Source organism: Meleagris gallopavo, chromosome 2 (assembly GCF_905368555.1).
Source record: "Meleagris gallopavo chromosome 2, MGAL_WU_HG_1.1, whole genome shotgun sequence".
NCBI classification, from domain to species: domain Eukaryota; kingdom Metazoa; phylum Chordata; class Aves; order Galliformes; family Phasianidae; genus Meleagris; species Meleagris gallopavo.
The window spans coordinates 76,824,590-76,848,145 of NC_139405.1; the positions used below are offsets into that span (position 1 = coordinate 76,824,590).

Here is a 23,556-nt window from a genome sequence, read left to right on the forward strand (position 1 = left end):
GGCCTGTCAGTGGAGGTCTTTAGTTACATCTGTATCTGTTATTGAGGTGTATTTCACCTCAAGTATCAAGGTTTTGACCAAGAATAGCCGTTTTTGGGGCCAACTGGAAAATCTAGTGACTGACTAGTGTTGCCAGAAAATGCTCCTCAGGCAGGAACAGGAAGCTGACTGCTAATCTAATACATTTATTATGCAGGGAACTGCGTAATAATTTATTCTGGGATTGATAACTGCCACACATGGCTATTTGATAGCAAACCTAAATCTCAAACTGTATAATCATAGCTGAGTTCTCCTAATAGCTGTTCGGGACTTGCTTGCTGAAGCTCATTTGCAACACTGTAGATTCTGCAAAGACCTAGGCAGTGCATTTCAATGAGAAGAAAGTAAAAGGTGAATAATTAAACTGAATTCCAATTAATAAGTTTTATATGTAATTACATATAATAATTTCAGGTAACGAAGTTGAAATATCAGTGGTATACCTGAATTCCTAAAAGAAACGTAGAATCACAGAATCACAGAATGGCTTGGGTTGGAAGGAACCTTAAAGCCCATCTAGTTCCAACCCTGTGCTGTGGACAGGGCTGACCCCCCACCAGCTCAGGCTGCCAAGGACACCATCCAGCCTGGCCTTGAATGCCTCCAGGGATTCTCTGGGCAGCTGTGCCAGTGCCTCACCACAATCTGAAGACAAAATTTCCTCTTAACATTTGATCTTAATCACCCTTCTTCTGGATTAAAACCATTCCCCCTTGGCCTATCCTTATCAGACCAGTAGTCAGTATTATTTCATAAGAAATTGGCTATGTTGACGTGCCTGAATATATTTTAAACCAAGAAAATGGTTACAGTATTGAAATAGTTGATAGTTGTCATCTTTGAACTTTCTGGTTGGCTGCAAGGTTTTGGAAGCTGAGGAGGCATCGTGGAAGTTTGGCTTATTTTCAGCTATATGCAAATATTGAAATACGGCAGTTTTCCCCCAGATAGCTAGTGAGTAACCCATAGCTATAGTTCCCCAGTGATGTTGGCTAGCAGATTAATCTAACTGAAGCAATATCCAGAGGAAATTAAGTGATGTTCAGAGTCACAAATAAGATACCAGGCAATATTTAATTTCCGAAGTAGGTAGAAATTTTTCTAAAGCTGCTTCTGTTAATTCTGCTTGCTAGATGAGTTTTGTGTTTTCTAGTCTTTTCTGAAACCTGTAAGTAATGTACTGAAAAGATAGTGAAATTGTGTAGAGCTACAGTTTGTAAGAGGAAAAAGTCATGGATTTTTTTTTAGTATTTATTTATTTGTTTGTTTGTTTGTTTGTTTTTGAAACATAGCTTTTTGCTTATATGGCTTACAGGCACAGTTTGTTTCTTGTGCTGTAGCCTTATTAAATAAGTAGAAGTCTGAGTCTCTCCATCAGTTAATGAAAGACTTAGTAACAAGTGTTCTTCAGGAGCAAGAAAGAGACAAACAATTCATTTGTTTTTAGCCAAATTCTTTATTGTGCATACATTCTTAGAAAATGAACAGACCTGCGTATGAAATAGCAGTAATGGTTAAGATGGTGCTGCATTGTGTATGTACATGGGATGTATTTGAAATCAAGCCACCAATTAAGGATTTTTGGGCACTTAAAATTTTTGCATGTGTTAAAACTTACCACTCAATTTAATATCCAAATTAATATAAAAAACACTATAAATACAGTTAGGTCTGCATAACTACTAGGTACTAAGCATCCTGAAGCATCCACTCTAGGCAGACATTATGTTTTCAGCATAATGTGCATATAAGCAGTAGAAAGTCTGTTTGCAAGCCAAGCAGTTTGGCTTATTTATTGATTCATTTTAAATTCATGTGTATACCCTGGAATTAAAGACATTATTTATGAAAAACACCATAGGTTTTGCTGTCAGGAGTTCTGGTTGATCTGAAACACACTGATAAAGAGAATTCCCCTTTTAAAGACAGTACCAGTGATGAAACGGTAACCGTGATGAAATACTTCACTGTTATGCTCTGCTGTATCTCTCAAGGGTTTCCTTCGTGAATGTTGATCTTGTAGAATTCTACTTATCTGGACACTATTTTTATATTGAAATAGATAAGTGCCCTGTCATTTGTATTTATAACTACTTTTCTTAACTACCATTGTAACAGCAAGTGCCTGCCTGGGGATATTACCAATGAAGAGGTTGCTTAAAATAAAACCTAAGATCAGGGAGTCTTGTAAAATGCTTGGTTTTTGTCAATATCCAAAGAAGTAATCTTGCTGAATTTTGACTTACCTGCTGGGCTCAGTAATCTGTGCCTAGTTTTGAGAAGACATAACTGAAAGTTGGTATTGGGATGTTGGGAGTATTAAATCAACAGTAACTGATTTTGGGGGCATTGGAAAAGTCTTTTAGCTTGTTTTATTTAGATAATTTTTTTGCAACCCTTTGGTGTTAAATGATGTGTTGGAGATCTCACTAAAACCAGAACTGAAGGGATGACCTCCAATGTATTATTCTTATACTTGGCCCTTTGGATGCCTGTGCTGTTGTCAATGTTTAAAACTGACTCAAAGCATGGTGAGCACATCCTGGATTCTGGCTGTAGGCTGTGTTTGGTAAAGTGAAATGCTTTCCCTCTGCAAATTTTGACACAATATTATCTTTCAAAATCTCTTTACCTGAATAGCATGAAAATCCACTACTTTCAGTGTTATAATAACAGCATGAGTGCGCACATGGTGAACTTCAGAGAAGTTGTGCTAGATTTCTAGTATCATCGGGTCAAAGTAATCTCTTTTAAAAATGTGACTTCCTCTTTGCTTTCAAGGCTCCTAGCAGTCTTATGGAGACCCTTGAGCAGCATCTGAACTCACTGGAAGGAAAAAAACCTGGCAACAAGTAGGTACATGTTTTGAGAACTTTCCTCAAGGCAGAATATTAACAATTTGAGACTAGCTAATATTTAGGTTTGCGTCCCAATCGACTTTAGCCACTTAGCTGGAAAATAAGCTGTGGTAGGACTCGGCTTTTCCTTTCCCTTACAAAGTTGTCTTAGTGCCATCTGTTTTTCTTACTGGGGTGGGGGATGGGGGAGAGATACTGAACAGCTCCACACTTTTCATAATGAAGTAAAACTAACTGTGGAGCTGACCTGGAAGGAACTATTTTCCTCTGCTGCCAAGGGTTTTATTGTTAAAACTGATTTGTTTTCTAATGGCTTTGCATCCTCTTACTAGATGCTTGTCATGGCTAACTCTAGGAAGGATTAAGCTAAAATTTTGTTTTCTCTTTTGCTGTTGCTTCCCTTGCAATTTAGTGAAGGGTAAGTACATATGTTTACATATCACTTGCATGCAAGCATGGTTTTGGTGCTTTTTCTGTTTTGTTTTTAAGATGGCTTGAACAATTAGATAACTTCATGAAATTGTACCCTAAGCTATTTTTAGTCATTTCTGTCTTAACTCTGGATTTTCTAACCCATCCTACAGCTCACGTAATGTATCCAATTCAATTAACCTATAGGATGGATGCTAGTTTAATACTGGCACAATTTTTTACTTCAGCTCCTCTTTTTTTAGTTAGCATGATTGTAATTCTTCATTTCTTAGATCAAAGCAGCTCTAAAAATGATTAGCAGTATGTTCATACCTCATGATAATGAAAGTAAACAAATGCACTGACATATATTCTAATTTATGACTAAGGCTCTATGGATTAAGATTGTTGTGAGTATTCTTGCATGTAAGAGAATTCTCAGCTTGGGACTTTCCTACTCTTTCCCTACTTTTAAACATTATTTTAAAGTCACCCTGACTTCCTTTAAAGAACAGACTTTGGAAATTGGCTGATACATTCTCAGAAGACTTATTTTTTATAACTGCTTCCCTATTGGTTTTATTCTGCTACCCTTGCAGGATTTTATAATGCAGCTATATCTTGCCCCAATAATTCTTTTCTACTGACTTTTGTAGACCCTAAGGCAAGACATTTGCATGCATCTCTGCCTTTCTTCCATTAAGTAGAGCTTGTTTAAAAGGCAGAATAATCCAGTGATACCAATTAACTAAAAAGATTCATTTAAGCTTTGAAGTAACAATTTGCATTCCTTGTCTAAATTGACACATGAAGTCTGAGAAATGGAGACGGCGTGCAGTTGTAGAAATCTTCTCACAGCTGTGATGCTTAGTTTTTGGTCTTTTTGCATGTGTTTTAAGTACAAGAAACAAGTTTGCAAAAGTGTACTTAAAATCTCAGCCCCCTTTTCCTTCCCCCTAGATCTGGGGCTCCTTCTCCTCTGAGCAAGGTAAGTACTGCCACTTGCTGTACTCATTAATAATTGCTCATGTGATATAGCATAAAGGCATAAAGAGTTAAGTTTTTATCTCCTAATTTGTTTTTTAGGGCTTGGTCACCTAGGCTGTACCTGAATGACAAAGTTGCATCTTTAGATGGGCTTGTAAATAACAGCTTCATAAAAACACTTTGGTGATCTGCAGGGCGATGCTGCCTAGACCAGTGCAGGATGCTAAGCAGCTTTGCTACGGGTTGATGGTCATGCTTTGTGAAAGCCTAAGACACTCATACCTTTATCCCAACTTTTTTTTTTTAATCTTCGTCAGTGAGACAGTTGCTCTGTTCTCTTTCTTCTCTAGATTCTTCTCTCCATTTTCAGCTTTTTATGAGAAAATGCTGACTCTTTCTCGTCCTAAAAAAGTATATGGTTTTAAACTGTAATCTGATATGCCTACTTTAGGAATTCTTTATTAATGCGACTGCTCACTGTAAAGCTAGTCTTGCCAGTGAAAACATCTTGGTTAGAGTGCCAGATAAACTAATGAGCTTTACAGTGTTAGTAATATTAGTTCCTGCTGTACCTGAATGACCACTGCATGTCATAACTACATGCTTAATAACAAGAGTTGTGTAGGAAGAACTGAATGCAAATTTCTGAATCTGAAGGAGAAGGCTGTTCAGCAGTCGATTCTAACTGAAAGCTCTTAAATATACTTCCGAAAGCCCTTAGGTTGTTTTTAAAAGGGCTTTTTTCTAATACTGTAGCAGTTGGTGAAAAATACATTATAATCACACACAGAATCATACACAGAATCACCAAGGTTGAAAAGGCCTCCATGATCATCCAATCCAACCATCCACTTACTACCAATATTTCCCCACTAAACCATGTTCATCTGTACTACCTCTAAACACTTCTTGAACACCTCCAGGGATAGTTGACTTCACTACCTCCGTGGGCAACCCATTCCTGCACCTGACCACTATTCCAGAGAAGGAATTTTTCCAGACATTCAACCTGAATCTCCCCTGGTGATTCAGGGGAATCTCTAGTCCTATCGCTAGTTTCTCTAGTCCTATCACTAGTTTCGCGGGAGAAGAGGCTGACTCCCACCTTGTCGCAGTCTCCTTTCGGGGAGTTGTAGAGAGCAATAAGGTCTCCCCCGGGGCTCCTCTTCTCCAGACTAAACAATTCCAGTTCCCTAAGATTTGTGCTCCAGTGCCCTCACAGCTTTACTGCCCTTCTTTGGAGACACTCCAAGGCCTCAGTATCTTTCTTGTAGTGAGGGGCCCAAAACTGAACACAGTAATAAAGGTGCAGTCTCACCAGAGTTGAGTACAAATTGACAATCACTTTCCTGCCCCTGCTGGTGGCGCTATTTCTGATACAAGCCAAGATGTCATTGGCCTTGGCCACCTGGGCGCACTGCGGGCTCATGTTCAGCTGAGCATCTGCCAACAACCCCAGGTTCATTTCTTCCACACAGTCTTTCAGCCTTTCTGCCCCAAGGTTGTAGCATTGCCCGGGGTTGTGGCCAAAGTACAGGACCCAGCACATGATCTTGTTGGACTTCATCCCATTGGCCTCAGCCCTGTAATCTAGCCTCTCCAGATCCCTCTAAAGGGCCTTCCTACCCCCAGGGAAATCTATACTTCCTGCCAACTTGGTGTCATCTGGAAACTTACTGAGGGTGCACTCACTTCCCTCATCCAGGTCATCAATAAAGATATTGAACACGACAGGCCCTAATACCAACCCCTGGGGAACACCATCTGTGACCAGCTGCCAGCTGGATTTAACTCTGTTCACCACCAAATGATTCAGAAAGTGTTCTTACAACTTTAGGTAAACCTTCTGTATGTATATGAAAACCATTCTAATCTCAAAGGCTTGAGAAAAGTTGAGAAATCATATATCTATCCCTTGTTAGCATTCTGATGATGAGATTGCAGTATGGAAGATGGAAGAAAATTACTTCAAATTTGCCATGCTTTTTTCATTTTTGAAAGCTGTCAGAATGGTAAATAGTAAGACTTGTTTTCCTTTTACGAGGAAAAGTATCTCTAGCGAGCCAAGGGAACAAAGCTCATAGTATCTTTTAGAATTAAATAGGCATGCCTCAAGGAAATGTGATTCTTCAAGGGCACAGAAAAATTGCAACGTACTATGCTGAATGTCAGTTCTTGCAACACTTAAGATATCCTTAAGCTCCAGAACTGGTGGTGCAATTATTACAAAATCGTAGACTGAGCTTTTCATTGTATCTTCCTGAGAACTTAATAGTCTGCACCAGTAAGAGTTCTTTTTCTTAAACTCACTTCAGTCTGAAGGTTTGTGTATACACTTTGAACTTCAGTTCTAAACAGTTATCTTCTCCCAAAATTTTATCATTAGAATACTAAGGTGGTGTCGTGAACTAGCAGGTATTTGATTTAATGGACAAAATGAGGGATCTGACATGTGCAGAAACAAACCCACAAATATACTTGGTCTCCAAAATGGTCTTAAAACTGATAGGAGGGAATTTGCTGATGAGCAAATTGTTTTCTTGAAACTTGCTGAGAATCTTTTGACACATAGGCACTGTTGGTTATCCTGACTGGGATTTGAAAATGCATATGCTCCTCCAGCTCATGGATCTGAGTTAGCTGCTTTGACACTACTGAACCCAGGGGACTAAAGCTAATGTGATGCTTGTTGCTGGAGTCTCCATGCGCTCAGAGCACCTACAGTAAGCATTTCCTCTTGAGTCAGGCATCACTATGTGGAGTCACTCTAGACTCAGTTCCTTGACTCAGCCACCATTTTCAGGGGGTCTTTCTTTGCTTGCCTCGGCACAAGGGAAGATTTCCCTTGTCAGGAGAAGGATGTCACAAGCATATAGGCATGCACACCTCTGTGTGGTTAGGAAGTGAGGCACAGGAAAGCTGTTTTGTGCTGGTATAGGCATTAGAATTATCCCATGTTCATACATCATACTTGTAACCTCTAGCAAGGAAACCAAATGTTCAGGTTTTGTGAATTACTAGCTCTCTGAAAATATAGCCCAATCTTCTTTGAATTCTCTCAAGGTGAGAACAGTTCACAATGAGAAGACTTGATGTTCAAATTGGACTTTATAAGTATGTGAATCTATGCACTAGTTGTTTGTGGGTAAATGCTGGCATACTGAACACGTTTAAAATATTTCTCCAGTCTTCTCCAGCCACAACTGTCACATCTCCCAATACTACTCCAGCAAAAAGCATTGATACGTCTCCTCCAGTTGATCTTTTTGCAACTGCATCTACAGCTGCTCCAGTCAGGTAAGTTGAGAAGCGTACTTGAGTTATTGTGCTTGATGGTACAAACTAAAGTCACACTTGTAATGGGAGACTAGCCTGCAAGATTTTGCTTACTTTACAGATAGTATCCAACAGTATTGAATGAGGTGCACAATTCTACCAGTCGAGGTCATATATGAGTTCAAGCAAACAAACAAAAAAACCATCCAAACAAGAATGCAAACTTTGTGTCTACTCTGATTTGCTCTCAGTGTAGTACTGATTTTGTACAGTTCTCAACATAAACTTATTATCAAATAGACTGAAGTAATATGCACATCCAAAATAGTCTCTGCTGACCTTCTGTACTGCTTCTAAAACTACTGAATTAAGATTCCTTTCTCTTGCTATTCAAATCAGTTAATGAAGCACAGAAAAATATAATGAATGTTGGGAGGATGAAATAAAAAATAAATGTTAAATTCCAATGAGGAATTTTGAACAATACTTCCAAGCTAAAACTAGGACAGACTACTGTTGTTCATTGTAATGTGTAGAAATGAAAGAACTCTAAACATGTAAAAGCTATGAGCTTGAACCAAAACTATGAAGACAAGACTGACTTAATTGTCAAATTAAACACTTCACTGAAGAAAGATCTTCTACAGCTTATTATTTAAATGTTCTAAATGAAAAAAAAAACCACCTTATTTGCTAAGCATATATTCAGATGGCTTTAGGCATAAAAGTTTTACCAACTGTATTCTACCTAACACTTATTTATTGCCTAGAAATGCAAGTTTCTGATTCTCAGGTATGTCACGGGGAATGGAGCTGTTTTCAGTTGCAGCAGTTATTTCCTCTGTTCTTAGGGGACACCTGGGTTTTTGAATTTGGGTTTTTTTTTGTTTTGTTTTGTTTTTTTTGCCGATGGTGGTGGTGGCTTATTTTTTAAAAAAACTTTTTAGGGATTGTCACAGTTTAGTGATGTCTCATAAATTTATTAAAATGCCATTATGAAGTAATGTAAATAAGTTAAGATCCTATCCTAGGATATAGTATGTTCTTTGGCACTCACTGCAGTTCCATTCCTGGTCACTGCTCTGATTCTAAAACCTGGAAAAATTCTCTCTCTTAATAGTTCTATCAGTCTTCCGGTCTAAGGATGGCCTTATCCAATCTAATTCCTACAATCCAGACATGACATTTCTTTCGGTCTTGACTGAAGTAAAAAAATTACTCCAGTATTTAATAATTATCTTCCTTTTCTTGGCAGCTCTTCCAAACCATCCAGTGATCTTCTGGATCTTCAGCCAGATTTTGCTGCTAGTGGGCAAGCGGCTCCAGCAGCCCCTGCTGGAGCGACTTCTTGGGGAGGTATAGAAAACCACTGTCAGCATTTCTTCTTGCTATCTCCCTCTTCTTGCTTGGCTGGCTGAACTGAAACCTATCCCTTTTCATACTAGCACAGGATGTTCCCAGCTCACTTTCTGTGTTCTGCTGACCTGACAGGCGTGCATTCCCTTGCAGCACAAGACTACTCCTTTTTCTAGGGATATGCATAATTGTATAAGCTGATTATAAAACCTGAATGCAGAGCTGTGGTTGGGGGGCAGGATTGTGTAACTATATGAGCAGGAAGTGAATGGCTAATGGTGGAGAGGTAGGGTAGACACTTTAAAATAGTCAGGGAGGTAGAACTAAAACTGTTCATTTGCTTCTTGGCAAGTTGTGTGAAGATATTAGCACTTCTGTTCATGAAGCAAAATGCACGGACCAGTGGGGGAACGATCAAAAGTATCTGCTAAAGCAAAAAGTGTCTAGAGGATTCCAATGATGGTAAATTAGTTCTATTGTGAGTTTTACCTCTGATATTCCTTAACATAGTGCACTGAAAAATTTGCTTTTCTGTGTAGAACTGTAGTAAGAAAATAGAAGTAGAGGGCTAGCTGTCTTTAAATAGGAACCAGTTCTCTGGAATATGATCTTTGTGGTACAGCACAGGTACAGCAACCAAGCCTGTTCCAGATAGCTTTAGCAGTGATGGTCTGAAGAGGATCACAGTAAATGTTACGCAATGCTCACTTCTCTTTTCTTGAGGACAAGGAATTAGGCTAATAAATGATGATTTAGGCTACATAGTCGCAAACCTGTGGTGTAGTTGTAGACATCTTCACTCATTACAGCAGGAATATTGCACTGAGTCACCCTGAGTCCATTATGAATACTAACACTGGATACTAGTGACTTCTGTGTTCCCTGTTTCTGTTATCATCTTCAGTTCATTAAAGATATTGGTCTCCCAACTGCCTCATCATGAAAGTATAGCTATATAGACCACACTTTGCATATTTATATAAAAATCTGTTGTTTTTTTTTTTTCAGAAGTGGCAGATTTATTAACAGAAATACAATTTTATACAGAAAATAAGACCAAAGAGTCATCTCTCCTAGATATCTGGGGCTAATTAGTCCACATTTTTTAACAGCTTCCTACTTATTTTCTCTGTAGTTATGCCCTAGCAGCTGGTAGTTACTTTTGTTGTCCTTATATATCATCCCCAGGTACTAAAACACAAGCTTTTCTGAGCTGTTCCAGAAGAGCTCAGGCCTCTTGGATAACTTTTTTTTTTTTCTTCTTCAAGAGATTGTTCATTTGTGCAGAATAAATAGCCATTAAAATATTTATTCACATTGCAACTGAAAGCTGATGGTTTGGTTTTTGTGTGATTTTTTTTTGGATAAGGAACATAGGGTTTGGAGCTTAGATGTTTTAGAAGAGGTGTTACTTGTGTATTCCTTTGAATTACTGAAAACTTTTAAAAATTTGTCAGTAATACATCTAGACCTCTTGCTCCATAGCAGAAGAGGACAGCAAACTTTTTTTCCTTTGGCTGGGATTATCACCAATCTTATCAACTGTACTTCAAGCTTGTCTTTCAGAATAGCATTTTGGTAACTTAGTAAGCCTCAAATTTGTCTGCTTTGCTGATGGCAGGAGTTCAGGTGTGGAAGATCTGTTATCACACTGGAATCACACCTTTTTCCTAACACTTTTCAAAATATAAGGCCACTTCTGGAATACGGTATCCAGTTCTGGGCTTTTGTAGTCAAGGTAGACATTTGATAAACTGAAGGAATCTAAAGGGGGCTCTTAGCAGTGGCTTACACCTATTTGAAAGGGATCTTGCAAAGTGGAACCATCATTTTTCTGGGAACGATAACTGGTTGTAATGAGAAGTAGCAGAAACACGTAGCTGTTTTGGAGGCTTATTACATTAATAAAAAATTGTTTCACGTGGAGGATAATGCAGCACCAAGGCAGATCCTCTATGCACATGCTAAAGGAATGTCCATTCCTGGAGATTTTTAAAGACCCAACCAGGGAAAGCCATGACTGCCTTTGATCTGCTGTTGGTACATTACAGTTGTATGTTAGGTGTATTTCTGAGTACAACATGAGTTACCTAACAAATGAACTGTAAATTGTGAGATATACAGTGCTGTGGTAACCGTAGAAGATCAAGGTAGGGTAATAAATTTCCTGCAGCATGTGAGGAAAGCATTTGGCAGGCAGTTTAGGCCGTAGAATTGCAAAAAATACAGTAGGTGATATTCTGTATCTTTGTGAGATATAATTCAGATATAAAAGCAAATTGACTTGAACTTCTCTGAACTACCTTGCATTGTGACTTAGAACGTGGCTTTGCTATCAATATTCTTACTTTAACTACTCAATAAGGCATTATTTTAATCCTTACCATACTAAGAGTATGTGCTGGCCATGCTGTGCTGGACAATTGTTATTTCACTTTATTATGACCTATAACGTAACTGGATAACAAAAATGCATTGAAGAATAAGCTAATAAGAGGTAGAAGTTTGCCAACAGTTGTTTATTTCAGGTCTAGCTTTGTGGCATCCACCTGTTGTGCAGTAATGAGATACCAGAGTACTGCATTTTTAATACACTGCTACACTTTTCAGAATGGTGTTTTGACTTACCTTGGCTTGTGAAGTGAGTCTCAAGTAGAGCTCTCCTAACGAACCAATTATTAAAATACACACATCATATTTTTTTTTTTGACCCTTTTTAACAAGCGATGTAAAATGAAGACTGACTTATTAAGGTTAACTTCTAATTACTCAAAGCATTTTACTTCCTACATTTTTACTTTACCTGTAGTGAAACATCCGGATGCTGTGCTGGTTCTTCAGCACGTTGTGGGTAAATGAACTCATGACCCTGTTAAATGTATAATGAACCAAGGAGAAATACTGAACTACTGATTATTAAATAAGGCCAAGCCACTTATTTTTCTCAGATTTTTATACCTCACAGTTTTTATTTTGATGTTCTGTTTTGTGGTTTTCTGTGTCAGGTTTTGTGTTTTTTTCTTAATATCTATTATGGAAAGCTTCCTCTGTCTGCCTGTGTGTTCAATCTGCCTGGTATTAGCACTCATTAGATTGTAGAAAAGTCTGTCACTAAAGATACTCATTGGCTTCTGAAAAGTTTATTAAGGAACCAAAGTTGGAACAAAGCTAGCCAGGAAGGGAGAACTTGTATGGTGCTGAACAGCACTCTAAAGTTTCTTGTCTCTGCCCTGTGGTAGGAGACCTTCCTATCAGCTCCTATGGGCTACTGCTAGATTCTCTCTGCTGTAGTGTAAAAAACAGAACAGTAGCTGTATGAAACAGTGATACATGATACCTATATGTGATTAACTTGGTGATTAACTGTGAAGGCATGTAGCAAATGGATTTTATGTGCTTATGCTGACATGAATAGAGATATTTAACAGAATGAGTTTGGCATGTAACCATAACATCTTGAATGCTAGAAAATCAAGTGCTGAAATGACATTTAAACTATACGTATCACCTAGAGAACAAATTTATCACTAACAAACATCTTCAGTCTGGCAGTTCTACTAATTGGTCTGTTTCTTTACACTGCTGCCATTTTAATGGACAATCGCTAGACCTCTTGGGAGAGGGTGAGTAATATTTTTGATTTTTAAGTCTTCTGAATGTTAAGAGTCCTTATTAGGAGCTCTAACTTTTTGCAGTTGAGTGTTTGTGGTCTCTCTCTCTCTTCCCCTTACTTTTCCTGTTTGATCTTCGTTATGTGGTTGCATATAGATAATCTGGCTGCACTTTCCGGTGTTACCTCTGAGCCACAGATTTCAGATCCATTTGCTCCAGAGCCTAGTGCAACTACTGCTGCAACTACTGATACTACAACCACTTCATCTGCTGCTCCAACAACTACAACTATTACTGCTACCACTGCTGAAGTGGATCTCTTTGGAGGTTAGTTTGGTTGCTCTAGTACTCTGTGCCAACTCAAAAGATAGATGAACAATACAAGTTCAGCTATTTATAACAAGACCTCTAATTTAACTCTACCAGTGCATGTGTGTTGGATACTAGATGGAACAGGAAATGTAAACTACCCTTTTGTTTGCTGTGCTATTAGCTATAGACTTCTTTGCATATATTCAACTAAATGGAAATGGAAAACCGCATACACTTAAGACTGAGGTATATTATGTTAAACAGCTAAGAACATTACTTTTCAAGTCCACATTGGGTTAAGCAGGCATGCTTTCCACATTATTCAGTAACTACAGTTTCTGGAAAAATAATTATTGCACCGGAGAAGATGGACATGGCTGCTTTTTACATCTATTACATGTCATGCTTGAGCTATTGTTTAATTTGGGCTTTTCGTGTAAATATAATACTGAGCCAGCTGAAATACTTCATTTCAATATTCTTGAATCTATGTTTTATCTTGCGTAGCATGACAGTAAATTGAAATGGCAATGAACTTGGTACTAAATGCCAATGATAAAATTGATTTATAGAAAGCGTTTTCCTATAGTTTTGTTATGCTCTTTCGGTCTCTAATCTTAGCTACTAACTTTGAATAAGAATAAACTTCCCTCTCCACCCAGTATGTTATCAGCTTACTTGTCTAATGAAGCAGAAGGCTGCTCAACAAGTTAGAAACTACTGTTTCTTTTCAACATGGTACCAGCCCAGGTTTATGGAAAAATCTGCTGATCTACAAGCTACTAACATTCCCAACTATTCCATTTTTCTAGTTGTCTCATCCTGTGAATCATACTTCCTGTGGCTCAGTGGATATCAAGAATTAGTAGTAACTTAGTTGATGTAAAAACTAGGTAAAATACTTGGTGTATTCTAAAACTTTAACGTATGTTCACTGTTTGGGTGTGTTTATCTATTGGTTCTAGTTCCAGATTGATAAAGAGGTCTTGTACAAAAACAGTTTGACTATAAAGGCTTTTCCTAAAGACTGGAAGTTTCTAGAAAAAGGTTTTTTTTTAAGACTGGCTTCAACAGACACCTTTCAGATGGCTCCAGTAAAATTGCTGACAAGCTCTGAGGAAGGAGTGAAGCTGGTTCACTGCTTCTTAATCCCTCCTTTTAAAAGGGTAGAAGAGAGTCTAATGCCACAGAATCAGGAAATTCAGAAACCATTTAACCTGGCAGCAGTTTAAGATACCACCAGGAGCAAGAGTCTCACATTTGTTACTCTTGGAAGCTTGTTGCAGAGGCCAAGGCCTGTTGAACTCATAGTTACATAGTGTGCAGTGCATACTTCTGGTGTGTTGGCTTTGGAAGGTAAGTCAGTCTTGGAAACAGCACTTTCAAATAGTTTTCTTCATTTAGAATAGATGTATCACTTTTAAATGGATCAAAATAATAAAATAAATAAATAAATAAGTTCTTAGTTGCTTTGCACTGTGTCTTGTTGGTGAGGTGCAGTACAGGAAGGAACAAGAACAGTGATCTCAAGAGAAAGCATGTAAAGAGTCTGCAAGAAGTGGCAGAGTAGGCAAAAAAGATAGAAAAAAGGCAGCAGAGAAGGCAGAAGCAGAAGACTTTGCAGGAGTAAATTCTGACTTTTCTTCTTATGCATTGCCACTGATATGGAGCTTGTATGCTACCTGTGACTCTGACTGGACTTTGTCTTTAGGAAAACAGTCCTGTGTTATGTCTTCATCTAATGTATTCCTGGAAAGTAGGTGAGAAATGCAGGGTTGATCCACCACAGCTTCTTGAAGAATTCAGTCTGAATGACGGGTGAGCTTTCACTTAACTGGTCCCACTTAAAAATTCCCTGTCTACAGACTGAATTCAGATTGCAACTGGAGTCATTCCCAAAAGGGAGAAATCTAGAGGTAGAGGAAAAGAAATATCTTGAAATGCTTTCTATCTCAGTAACAGAATTCAGACATATTATTTTTGGAAATCATTGATGTGCTTTTGAATTAAATTTATTCTATTATGTAAACATTGAGGAAGGCAAATAACAGCAGACACTGTGCAAATGCTGAGCATTCAGATGATGTGAATAGGCAGGGTGACTTTCCCTAGTGAATGTCTCTTTTATGCTGGAACATGCATTCATAGTATATACCAAACTGGTGTTTATTTAAAAAACATGTATATTTGTAAGATTCTTTCCTAACACTGAGCCTAGTGAAATATATCCTGTTAGCTCACCTGAGGTTCTCCATATAAAAAAATAATAGAGAAAAAAAATGTGTAAACAGAACATCCTTTTCACCTGCACACTTAGTTTATGATCTTTCCTGTAATTTTGACTTTCATACAGTTGTTCCAGATGTTGCACATTACATTAAATGAGTATCAGTATCATCAATGTGAAAAGCTTTTATCCTATATTGATGCAGTAGCAACGAATAAAAAAGCTTGAATTTTTAGAATTACACAGACCACTCTCAGAAACATTCATTTTGCTGTGGACAGTACATACTGAAGCACTATTTCAGTATTTCAGAACTTAAGGGCACCCTTCTTTACCCATCATTTCAACAAGAACTATTAGCAGTTAAGCAGTATGTAATACATATCTATGACTCCCAACTGATGTTCTGTGTAGTATGAAGTTGCAAAGGCTTCAGTAATATCTCTTGAAGTTACCGGGCTGTCTGTGAACTCATGTGAGGATCATGTATCACTTGATTGTAGAAGTCAAGCTACGTTTTCTTTAGAAGCAAAAGATGTACAAATGTGAGGAATTAAGTAGATGTGGTAGCTGCTTTAAAGAAAGAAGATCTTTTGCACTGCTGGGTATAAACACATAGGATTAGTACGACAGTGTGGAGGAACAAAAGGGAAGATAAAAATATATTTTTTTGGCTAATAAAATATACAGTATCCATCTCTACATGTGATGCCATCTGTGCAAGTACAACAGAGCCTTTTGAAGGGCTACAAAAGAATTGAGAAGCATCAACTATAAAGCACATTTCAGGAGGGAATTGCATTGTTGGTCTACAGGCTTGTGTGGATAGAAGTATGTTCTTCCACAAGAATGCAAGCTGATGTTCCACATGAAGGATATCAGAGTAGAACAAGCAGCAGCACACAGGACCATGCACAGTGTATTCTGAAGTAGTACGATTCAGAAGTCTTCAGTCCACTTCTGTCTTAAATTTCTTCTAAGGGGTATATGCCAGTGCCTGTTATGCATACAATAAGGTGACTTTTGACTAATTGTTATTTTTACTTGGACAACTGCCATCCAGTTTTGTTATTGAACCTCGATACATGAAAAATAGAATTATATTTGAAATGGCTTATTAGCAGGCCTTTATTTGCTAACAATTCATTTTAATTCTATTGCAAGAGTAACTGGCTTTCATCTCTTCTGTTCAAGTTTTAGTGCATGTTCTTTTTGGGCTTTTTAGATTAACTGGCGTAAACTTGGTTTTAAAATGGTTGTTTTCATTTTAAAATTGATATTCAAGTTAAAGCATGTTAAGCTTTTTCCTGTGTTGATTTAACAGTGCAATTGCAGTATTCCTGAAGAGTTGTTTTTTTTTTTTACCTTGCTAACTTTTTACTAGTAGGTGAATAGTCTTTATGGGCATCTTAAACCATTTAATCTTAATTGCACCATCTTTTTTTTTTTTTTTTTTTTTTTTGTGAAAAATATGCTTGCTTATGAGGATAGTCCAAATGAAACTACCCATTAGGACTACTCCGTGGAATTAAGAGCTACAAATGGTGGTTTACGTCTAGGAATAATGCTGTCAAAGTTCAGAGCTTGAAGTTTAACTGTATCTTAGCAAGTGACAAATAAAAAAAAAAAAAACACAAACAAATCAAGCAAAACTCAAGAGCAGGTAATTCCAAAACCCCAAAGCTACTCTTTTCCCTTGCTTGACTGGGCTTGTTAGCCTTAGAGATAATCCTCAAAGATGTGGAGAGTAAGTATGGCTGGCCAGTAGTGAAGATGGACATTCTGAATCTGTTAGAAGTAAGCTGAGTAAATATAGCCTATGAATCAGTTTTTCCAGCTTCAGAAAGATCCTGTTGAAATACTGTTAAGAAAAAAAGTAAATTAAAGTTTTTAGATGTTTCAGAAGTTGTTTAGATGTTGACTAAAAAGCTAGAAATGGTAGCTACAGATCTCTTCCAATATAATTGGATTGTTGTTCATAACAGTGCTGAAGTTTGCAGACCCCTGTGCAAGTAAATTCAGGTAAAGGATAATTGCATATAATGTGGGCTTTCAACATGGAAATTCAGTTTCAACACTAGTATTAACACTGACATACTGCAATACCTCCTCTCTTCATTAATTAATTGTGGGTAGACCATGACCATGCTGCTCTGAACCCTTATACAATGAGAATAAAGCCTTTTACACTTGCTGTACTTTGGGCAACTGGAGAAATTCCTTCTTCAAGCCCTAGAACTTGCTCATGTGGGGCTGGGGGAGACAAAGCATATAAGCTGCATGTCTTGTCTTGCTGTCAGAAGAACAACATTCATGTTGTATAAGGGGATCTACTAGTGCAATTTAACTTGTTTCTTTTACTATAATTTTCTTCTCTTTATCCTTTTTCCTTTTAATTTCTGTTTTAAATCTGCACCCAAGATGCCTTTGCAGCTTCTCCTGGGGAAGCCCCTGCAGCAACTGAAGGGGCAGCAGCACCAGCTACCCCAACCCCTGTAGCAGCAGCTCTTGATGCATGTTCAGGAAATGGTGGGTTTTATGTCATTAGATGGTTTCTTCTTTTGCTGTTTTTGGTTTTGTTTTCTTTTGTTTAAACTACATGGCAGTGTGTTTTTCTGAAATTTTCTTAGTGCCTGCGATTGGTCAAAACAAACCTTAGACAGAAGAGCATGCTTAACAAAATGGCCTGTTTCTGAGTCCCAGTATTATTTTGCTTATTCATCAGTGCTAACCAAAGATTCTGGCAGTGCTGACTTTTGTGAGCAGTAACCTGTTAAAAACTGGATATTCTTTCATCATCTTTCTGTCCTTTTTGGACTTGTCAAATGGCCTGTGAATGTTCTGCCCTTTAGTAACTGGACTTCTCAGCCTTTCAGACAGTCTTTATTTTGGAAAAACATAAGTAGCATGTCTGGATAAGTAGGCTAGATGTAGAACAACCTCATCTATGTGTGTGTTAGTGTATTTGCAGTATGTGCATAGCCCGTAGTTGCTTTGTTCTTGACTTCCTCCCTCACTGATCCTAAGTAAGCAAACACGTGTATTTCCCCTCTCCTTTTTACAAGACCCCTTTGCCCCATCCGAAGGTAGTGCAGAGGCTGCTCCTGAGCTGGACCTCTTTGCTATGAAGCCAACAGAGACTGCTGTTCCTGTAGTTACCCCTACAACTAGTGCAGCCACTCCAGCTCCTGCAACAACTCCTTCTCCAGCTGCTGCTGTTGCTGCTGCCACTACTGCTACTACAGCTACTGCCACTACCACTACTGCCACCACTTCTGCTACCGCCACCACCTCCGCTCCTCCTGCTCTAGATATCTTTGGTGGTAATTTTGTTTTTAACTCTTTGGTGGATTGATCTGTCAGGAGTACTGAACTAAAAATTGTTGCATGCATGCTGTGTGCTAGGCTTTCAAACCAGAGAGCCTATTAACTCCAAAGATGATGTGCAAAATTTGAAAGTTCACATTCAGTCCTGCATTTCAAAAATGAGTTAAAGACGTGTTGTGTTCTTGGTCTTAGATTTATTTGAGTCTGTCCCTGAGGTACCTGCAGCTCCTAAACCAGATGCTACTCCTAGCATAGATCTCTTTGGTACAGGTAAAGAGTGAAATCTTCAAATACTCTGCTGCTTTGATGCCTTGTGATGGTGTAAACTGGCTGAACAATACTCAACTTCTTGTTTTTTCTTTTGTTTTTGGAAGATGCTTTTTCATCTCCACCACACGGAGCTTCTCCTGTGCCTGAGAGTTCTCTCACTGGTGATCTCTTATCTGGTAAGTGCTTGTTTTCACGGGCCATCCTATAGACTTACAGTTTTGATTTTGTGGATTTTTTTTCCTTACGACTGAAAACCAAAACTTATTGCCAATTTATATCTTTAAGCTGAAGTACTAAATTGTAGGTTTGTTGATACTTTGATCACAAGATTAGCAGTTATTGAAGATGCGGATCATGAAGTGGCTAACACTGAAGTTAAGTAAGTGATGTGGTTGTTAAGAGAGTGTATTCTTCTGTAGGCATAAGAAAGTTATTAATAAATGTGGGTTTTTTTGTGTTTTTTTTTTTTTTTTCTTTAAAGTACTCCAGCGTTCAGTTGCTGTGTGAGAAATGTAACACTTTCTGTTTGCAGTTCTTCAGACTGTCGCCCGGCTTTATGTACCCCATGATTCTACCTAATGGAGCCTATGTTGCTTTGAAATATTTAGCTATCATTGTTGCCTTGCTGATACTAAATATTATTTATCCTATGCTTACTGCAGTGGATGCATTTGCAGCCCCCTCTCCTCTACCCACTGCCTCTCCAGCAAAGGTGGATTCTTCAGGTGTGATTGACCTATTTGGTGGTGGGTATTTTTCTTTCCTCACCACTTCAGAGCTGAATCACTTCATTTCAGTTAACTTTGCGCTTTGCCGAAGCTACAGTTTTCCCCTTCTTACAGCTTTCTTTGTCATTGCAGCTAAGAATAACATGTCCAAATCTTCATAATGCACATTAATGAACTGCAAATGAGCTGTCATTGTTGCCATTCTGTTGTCCTTACATTTGTCATTCTGTCTTCAGTCAATGCATGTATTAATCTTTTTCTCAGAGGTCTAATGAAAGTATATTGTGTTCTTCCTCTTTTTTTTTTTTCTTTTTTTTTTTTTTTTTTTTTACTTCTTCTTTTCAACTCTTCGCTTTCACATTAGTTTCTCTCGGTTCCATTTCTCAGAGCAAAGCAGCTGAATTTTTGAGGGTGACTTGCCTCAAACCAGAGGGCTGAGTTACAGGATCTTGGTTAGATTTGACAAGTTGGAAATTAGGATGAGCACAACCAGCTCTAGAAGTGTTGTAAAAGAGATGATTGTTTCTTAGAAGTAGTGAATTTTCAAACATTAGTGAAGTACACATCTAATAAGACTTGATGTGAGTCGGTAAATTATGTCTGGAATTACTCCAAACTCTGAATAAAATGGCTTAACCCTCTAGTCTAGAATGCTGCTGTTCGAGTTTTCTGATAAGTGGCCCAACTATAAGGATTTGCAAGCCTCACTGACCTAATATTCTTATCTTCTTCAGTGCTATTCTTTGTTATAGAAAAATCTTTGAAATGCTGGTTTGTTGCACCCTCCTTTTCTTCCACTTGAGCTTTGCATCCATGGTACTGCTCTGAAATAAAGATGGCTAAGCACTTTCATTTTCTTCTGATGAATGAAATTGTTATCCTATTGTTGTCTCTTGTTTAAGATGAGTGATGAATTGATGCATTTAATATTGAACTCTTTGCTTCCTGGAATTCCCTTTAGATGCTTTTGGAAGTAATGCTCCTGAACCTCAGCCCGCAACCCAGGCCACTTCTAGTTCCTCAGCTTCTGCAGACTTACTGGCTGGTAATAAAGAACTTTTTAACAAACTTATTGTCATGCAAAATCTAATGGATGGTCTTATGAAATTTTGTGAAGTCTTATGTGGGTGGATATGGATGTTTGCAGTGGGATAAAATAGCTTTTAATAAGATTTCTTGGTACTTTAAACTTCTTAAATTAAAACTACTTTGATTTGTAATGCAGGTGTTATCTCGTAGAAAGGCTTAGGTTGGAAGGCATCCCCCTGCTGTGGGCAAAGTTGCCACCTAACTAGATAAGACGCTACATTTCTTATTCCTCTTGTAATTCATCTTTATGTCTTGATTGATTTAATGAAGTCAACTTACACACTTTAGATGTTAGAAAATTGAATCAATAATTTCTCTCAACAATCTTGTATTTAACCAGAAAGAGTGGGTTGACAAAAGAGAGCCTTCTTGAGTACAAGGACACTAGCAGTGCTAGAAATCCTCTTCTTATACTGGCTTGTGCTGAGTGTGGCATCAGACTGTAATGCCTATTTAGGAGGTCAAATAACTATACTTCTAGTCTGCTAAAGCTAAAAAGCTAAGCCACTTCAGCTGAATTCTGTTTCTCCAAAATGCCTACCACACTGTGTATTTTAGTGGATATAAAAACGGTCATGACTCTTCCCCATCCCAGTATGTATGAAGTTCATAGAAAACAAGATCCCAGCATGTTTTTTTTCAGGCTTAAAGAAAACTAGTATGTTTCTGGTTTGAAGGAAAACTTGACTAATTTTTCGTCATGTTTCTAAAAGGTGAATTTGTCAGTAGGTTATCCTTTGCAAATGTGGATGATTGTTATCTTCATGTTGTGCTTCTGTGGCTTTAGTTTGGACCCAGAGTGGAAGTTTGCTCTTTATGTATTGATTAACCATTCTAGGCATGGTGGGACCTGATGTCATTGGCTGTCTGTATGTCTGAAGTTCTCCTATGTCAATTTACACAACAGAAGTCAAATCCTACGTATGTTTTTGTCTTCAGAAATGTATAATACAAGTGAGATGTCTCAGTGTTTTTGGTAGCACCTGCTCTGTGTGTGGGCATCTCCTAGTTGGGCTTCACTAAAATAGAAGTGTTCTAGAGAATAACATGCATGTCTGTTCTGAATCTGTTCCAGTTCTGGCCATCTGACTACTTAGTGGAACATACACTGTGAGGGCATGCTATGTACAAGCACTTTCCAGACTTTAGGTTGGAAGACTTCCTTTTGTTTTAATACTGTTGTTTTTTGTATCGGTTAAAAAGCTTATGAATAGCTTTTAAACTGTAGATGAGACTTTACCAAGTAGATTCTGGTAATTTTATAAGGAAAAAGGTTTACAAAAAGAAATGCTGCTGCCCTTTGTAGTATGTGGGAACTGGGTGCAAAGATGTTATCAGGAAAAAGCTAATCTTGTCAATGCAAACATTAGAATAAAAAAATACTTTCTGTCTTTATCTGTAACTAAACTTAAATTACAGTAAGAGTTACGCTCCAGATGGCTTAAACTTCTACAGTGTACTTTCTGAATCTGATGAGTCACATTAAATCAATACCTGAATTATATAATGTAAGTCTGAATACTCAAGCAGACCTGAAGCTGTTTGAGTGAATAGATTTTTTTTTTTACTTATATGCATCCAAAATGACGCCAAGTTAGAGGTGAATCTCAATTTGGCATATAGAGAGGGTTGGGAAACATCACAGCATATTGCTAAACATTTGTTCAAACTAGATAATGGCAGATGTATAGCCTGCAGTGCAATCCAGTTTTAAATTTAAGATTGTCTAGATTTCGCTGAAGGCTTGTCCTTCATGGTTTATGATTAGTTGTAACAAGTCTTTATATGCACAGTGTTACGAGTATACTTGCCATGCATCATTGTCTCAAGTGTTCTGCTCTCAGGTAAGTGGCTAGACTCTGCTCTCTTGGAAAGGGTGGTAGACTTTTTTTTCATACTCTTCTAAACCTCTCAGCAGACAAAAATATAGTTGTGTCTGTACATGCAATAGTCTAGCCTTTTCCCCTTCTAGATCTTTCTGTTCAATTAAGTGAACACACGTTTATCCCAGTGTCTAATAGTATGTTCTTATAAGAATCATAGAATCATAGAATTGCAAGGTTGGAAATGACCTGCAAGATCATCTAGTCCAACTGTCCTCCCATTACCATTGCTACCACAAGCTACTAAGCCATATCTTGTAGCTCCTCATCCAGATGCCTCTTGAACACTGCCAGGGACGGTGACTCCACCACCTCCCTGGGCAGCCATTCCAGTGCCTGACCACTCTCTGAGAAAGAGTTTTTCTCTATGCCTAAACATCCTCTGGTACAACTTGTGGCCATTTCCCTTGGTCCTGTTTGTTGCCTGGGAGAAGAGGCCAAACCCCTCCTCATCACAACCTCCCTTCAGGAAGTTGTAGAGGTCTCCTCTGAGCCTTCTCTTCTCCAGGCTAAACAATCCCAACTCTCTCAGCTGCTCCTCATAAGACTTCTGCTCCAGACCTCTCACCAGGTTTGTTGCCCTTCTCTGGACACGTTCCAGAGCCTCAATGTCTTTCCTGTAGTGAGGGGCCCAAAACTGCACACAGTACTCAAGGTGCGGCCTTACCAGTGCTCAGGTGAGGATGATCACCTCTCTGCTCCTGCTGACCACACTATTTCTAATGCAGGCCAGGATGCCGTTGGCCCTCTTGGCCACCTGGGCACACTGTCGGCTCATGTTCAGCTGAGCATCAACCAACACCTCCAGGTCCCTTTCCTCTTCAAAGTCACCCAACAATTCAGCCCCAAACCTATAGCACTGTATGGGGTTGTTGTGGCCAAAGTGCAGGACCCGGCATTTGGCCTTGTTGAACCTCATCCCATTCACCTCAGCCCAATGATCCAATTTATCTAGATCCCTCTGAATAGCCTCCCTACCCTCCAGCAGATCGATACTACATCCCAGCTTGGTGTCATCTGCAAACTTACTGAGATACACTCAATCCCTTCTTCTAGGTCATCAATAAAGTTATTAAACAAGATGGGCACCAGTACTGACCCCTGGGGGACACCACTTGAAAGGGGTCACCAGATGGACTTAAATCCATTAACCATTACTCTTTGGGCACGGCCCTCTA

The 23,556-nt window shown here is 38.4% G+C and overlaps 1 protein-coding gene across 17 annotated transcripts in view; it reads left to right on the top strand.

Annotated features, from left to right (window-relative positions):
• SNAP91 (synaptosome associated protein 91) overlaps positions 1–23,556 on the top strand; it is a 71,331-nt gene that overhangs the window by 30,017 nt on the left and 17,758 nt on the right. For 8 of the 17 annotated variants that reach the window (XR_014881497.1, XR_014881498.1, XR_014881496.1 and 5 more), the window contains exons 10-21: positions 2,824–2,894; positions 4,272–4,299; positions 7,486–7,595; positions 8,830–8,930; positions 12,539–12,553; positions 12,699–12,869; positions 17,503–17,610; positions 18,147–18,404; positions 18,601–18,678; positions 18,783–18,854; positions 19,341–19,424; positions 20,368–20,451. Coding sequence is in view for 14 of the 17 variants with exons in the window: in XM_085217701.1 (XP_085073827.1) it covers positions 2,824–2,894; positions 4,272–4,299; positions 7,486–7,595; positions 8,830–8,930; positions 12,539–12,553; positions 12,699–12,869; positions 17,503–17,610; positions 18,147–18,404; positions 18,601–18,678; positions 18,783–18,854; positions 19,341–19,424; positions 20,368–20,451 (1,180 nt within the window). In the remaining 3 variants the exon portion in view is untranslated. The remainder of the gene's footprint in view (positions 1–2,823; positions 2,895–4,271; positions 4,300–7,485; positions 7,596–8,829; positions 8,931–12,538; positions 12,554–12,698; positions 12,870–17,502; positions 17,611–18,146; positions 18,405–18,600; positions 18,679–18,782; positions 18,855–19,340; positions 19,425–20,367; positions 20,452–23,556) is intronic. The other 9 variants (XM_085217707.1, XM_085217706.1, XM_085217714.1 and 6 more) reach the window with 7 other exon arrangements.